The sequence below is a fragment of the Camellia sinensis genome, chromosome 5 (genome assembly GCF_055761805.1).
Source record: "Camellia sinensis isolate YWXY chromosome 5, ASM5576180v1, whole genome shotgun sequence".
Lineage (NCBI taxonomy): Eukaryota > Viridiplantae > Streptophyta > Magnoliopsida > Ericales > Theaceae > Camellia > Camellia sinensis.
In genome coordinates this window covers 136,116,610-136,120,741 of record NC_138965.1, presented here as the reverse complement: position 1 = coordinate 136,120,741, position 4,132 = coordinate 136,116,610, and the positions used below count along the sequence as shown (strand labels likewise).

At 37.9% G+C, this 4,132-nt stretch overlaps 1 protein-coding gene across 1 annotated transcript; it reads left to right on the top strand.

Moving 5' to 3' along the window:
- Positions 1-2,248: 2,248 nt before the first annotated feature.
- Positions 2,249-3,841, top strand: LOC114313496 (protein FAR1-RELATED SEQUENCE 5-like). The gene is made up of 3 exons (XM_082872120.1): positions 2,249-2,545; positions 2,777-3,110; positions 3,219-3,841. The coding sequence occupies exons 1-3, from the start codon at positions 2,249-2,251 to the stop codon at positions 3,839-3,841; spliced, it is 1,254 nt and encodes a 417-aa protein (XP_082728246.1).
- Positions 3,842-4,132: the final 291 nt, after the last annotated feature.

Genomic DNA, 4,132 nt, shown 5'->3' with positions numbered 1-4,132 from the left:
GATATACACTCCTTCTCCGATCACTGATTCCCACACCGGAGGGGTTATCAGGCCAACCTCGGCCGGGCAGCTCTAACGATTCTTCTTGTGGCAGGAACCTCAGTCCTTGGATAGTCCAACCGAGCGCAGGGCCCCGATCCACTTTCATCTAGTGCGGAATCCGGTAAGCACACAGTTCTAGCTAATCATCAACATGAAACTTGTTGCTGATTAGGGTCACCACCGTCCTCCATTGGGTTAAAATCTCATCATTATCAACCGGAAAAGTGCTCAATACTTGCGAACAACAATCTTCAATATCAGTAGAAATAAGACTCACCTGAACTGAACAAAACAGAGTTTCCGTCAATTTTGGTTCCGCTGCCTCCACCGCAACCTCAAACAGCCAATGTTTCTTAGGTCGTCCCACTCTTCGGGGAGGCATCTTTTGTTTATACCTACCCTCCTTAGCACAACAATTGCCTTTTGCAATTTGGATGTCAATCTTTTCATCGTTCACCATTGGAGCTACTTTTATAAATAGCTTGGAGCGATGAAGACATTTAAAACTTTCAATGGCCCCCTCAGAAGATTTCAAGGGATAAGTCCATGAAGACTTAGAAATGCTCAGATCTAGCTGAGTGATTTTGGGCTTTAATTGACGTGGGCTGCCCAAACTTTGGACATCCTCCAAACCCACTAACATTGGGGAGATGGAGAGAGAGTGTAAGATTTGGGTTTCTAGGGAGGATAAACTATCCATGGGCTCAGTAACAAAATATGAGGGTCTAGGTAGGCCCGAGGAATCAAGAGAAACTAATAGTGCTTTAGGAATATAGGTCCTTGAGCAGGGCCTAAAAAGCTCTCCACCTTTCTCAACAAACCTACTAGCTTGATGCCCAGGTCCAAAAGAATTAACTATCAAGACACCTGGCCCAGTGGACATTTATAGCCTAAAGCCTTGGCCAGTTTGGCCTTGTAATGATATCGATTGATCAAGTTTAACCTTCAACCTTTCAGAAGCTTCAATCTTTTTGGCTGAATTATGTGGTATTACCGAGTGCAGATCCTCTCCTTGCAAAGCCATACTTGCGAGCATCCTTGCAACAGCTGAGATCAGCTGTTGCACATCCAACAGCTGAGATTAAAAAAAAAAAAAAAAAATTTGATATTTCATGTTCTTCCCGCCCAAAACAGAACACAGCTTTGGTTTCAGATTTTCGTGGGGAAACACAAAAACACGATTTGATTCAACACCTCCTCATTCCTTCTTGTCCGAACCCACCCTAGACAGCGACCCAATACCGGCTGCGACCCAGTCTACCTAGTCTTGACGCCGTTGAAACCACCGGTGAGTTCCCCTTTGTCTCTGTAAATCAGAGGTTTGGCAAATTTATGATTAACTAGTACTCTATTTTTTCCCCCTTAACTGTTCTTCTTAACAGTGGATCAAATACGTAAATTAATTTGTGTTTGTATAAAATTCTTTAGTTTTCGGGTTTTTTTTTTAATTAATTACTTAACTGTTGTTCAATTTCTATTCTTCAAATTCTTAACTGTTCTTCAAATACTTAACTGTTCTTCAATTACGTAAATACGTAAATTCTTTAGTTTTCGGGTTTGTATAAAATTTATGTTCTTAACAGTGGATCAAATACTTAACTGTTCTTCAATTTTTTTTTTAATTAATTTTCATTTCTGTGTTTTTGTGGGTATTTTTTTCCTGATTTTTCGTCAGTAGTTCATTCTTGAAGCTGTAATTTATTTAATCAGTCATGTGAACAGATAAGGTTTTACTGGAATGTGATGAATTTTTTAGAAATCAATTTAGAAATCCTATCTGTCTCAGTCTCAGTCTCAGTTTAGAAATCAATTTTTTTTAAATGGATGATCTGAAATTTATGGATGATCTGTTGTTGAACTGATTAAAAAATGGATGATTTGTTGTTCAATATCATTGAGGCAAATTAGAAATATGTTTCTAAATTACAAATCTATTATATATCATCTACTCGAATCAGTATTATTCTGCTTATGTTCATTATTCTGCCTATGTCCATTATAATCTATTATATATGTCCATTATATATCCATCATAGATGATCTGTTGCTGTATGTCTCTAATAGCCTATTGTGAAGTGATCTGTTGTGTTTATTGATGTAGCTAAGATATGGAACCTGAGAATGATTGTGCTTGGCAGCCAAACAGGGAATGACATTCGATTCTGAACAATGTGTGTATGATTTTTATAATACGTATGGAGGAAGAATGGGGTTTAGCATAAGAAGGGATTTTTGTAGGAAGAACAAGATCAATAACCAACTTATTTGTAGACTTTTGGTTTGCAACAAGGAGGGATTTCGGAAGGGTGACAAACGAAACCCATTGTCAAAAAACCCAAGAGTTGAAATTAGGACTGGTTGTGAGGCTCGACTTTATGTCAAATTAGATGAGTGTACTGGGAAATATGTTGTGACTGATTTCAAAGAAAAACACAACCATGATCTTGTATCACCCGAGTGTGCCCACATGTTGCTGTCACAAAGAAAGATATCGACTACCCAAGTAATTGAGTTAGATTTGGCGGCACAATCTGGTCTTCGTTTAGGCCAATCTTTTGAACTCATGGGTAGGGGAGCTGGTGGGAGGCAATGTCTTGGGTTTACAAAATTAGATTAGAAAAATTATTTGAGAACCAAAAGACAACAAAGTTTAGCATATGGGGAAGTAGGCAATGTATTGCAATACTTTAAAGAAAAATCTTTGCAGAATCCTTCCTTCTTTTATGCTTTCCAGTTAGATAATGAAGAGCAAATAACGAATATGTTTTGGGCTGATGCACAAATGATCATGGATTATGCCCAATTTGGTGATGTTGTCACTTTTGATACTACTTACAAGTTAAACAAAGAACATAGACCCTTCGCGTCTTTTGTGGGATTCAACCATCATAGGGAAACAGTTATATTTGGTGTAGCCTTGTTGTATGATGAGACCGCCGAATCGTTTGTGTGGTTGTTTCAAAATTTTCTAGAGGCTATGTCAGGAAAGGCACCAAAAACGTTGTTCACTGATCAAGATGCTACAATGGCTAAAGCCATACCCATCCTTATGCCTGACACAAGTCACCGTTTGTGTACTTGGCTTTTGACGCAAAATGCATTAAAACATGTTAATTGTTTGTTCCAATATAAGGGGATAAAGGGTGTACTAAATAAGTTCTTCTTTGACATTTAAGATGCAAATCAATGGAAGTTAGAGTGGGTGGAAATGCTTGATAAATATGATGCGCATGAAAACCATTGGTTGAAATTGACATTTGCAGTGAAAGAAAAATGGGGTTGGCCATATGTTAGATCAACATGGGCTGCGAGAATGAGTACCACACAACTTAGTGAATCTTTTAATACTTTTTTGAAGGATTACATTCGTTCTAATTTTAACTTAAATGAACTCTTCATGCATTTCGAAAGGGTACTTTACGAGAAGCGATATAAGGAGTTAGAAGTAGGATATGCTTTGTGCCAAAGGTTGCCAAAGGTGAAAGCAACAATAAGAATGTTAATTCAAATGGATAATGTTTACACAAAAAAGATATTTGAAGAATTTCAAAATGAGTACTTTCGATCCATTGAATTGGACATAAAAGCAATTGAATATGGCGAGGCTAGTACCATTTACACAGTTGTTGATGTTGGTAACAAACATGCACGGAAAGTGAAGATGGAGATGGATGGGTCATTGGGTTGTAATTGTACAAAGTTTGAAAGGGAAGGAATCTTGTGCTGTCACTCATTGAAGGTTATTAGAGACATATTGAAGATGAAAGAGGTTCCTCCACAATACATTCTAAAGAGGTGAACGAAACAAGCAAGAGCCGAAACTGTGAAGGACATTAGGGGAATGACATTCAAGTGGATGTGAAATTCCAACAAGCCTCGCGGTATAAGACATTGATGACCGTATTTAGAGCACTAGCAAGTAGAGCTGCTGAAACTGAAGAAACTTATGATTTTTGTATTACACACCTTGCTACATTAGGTGCAAATGTTGAAGGCAAGTTAGGTGCTCTTTTTGGTGCTGGAAATGAAGTAAGTAATGATCATGACACCCAAAGCTTTGAAGTGGATTGCAAAGATGTGAATCATGTTG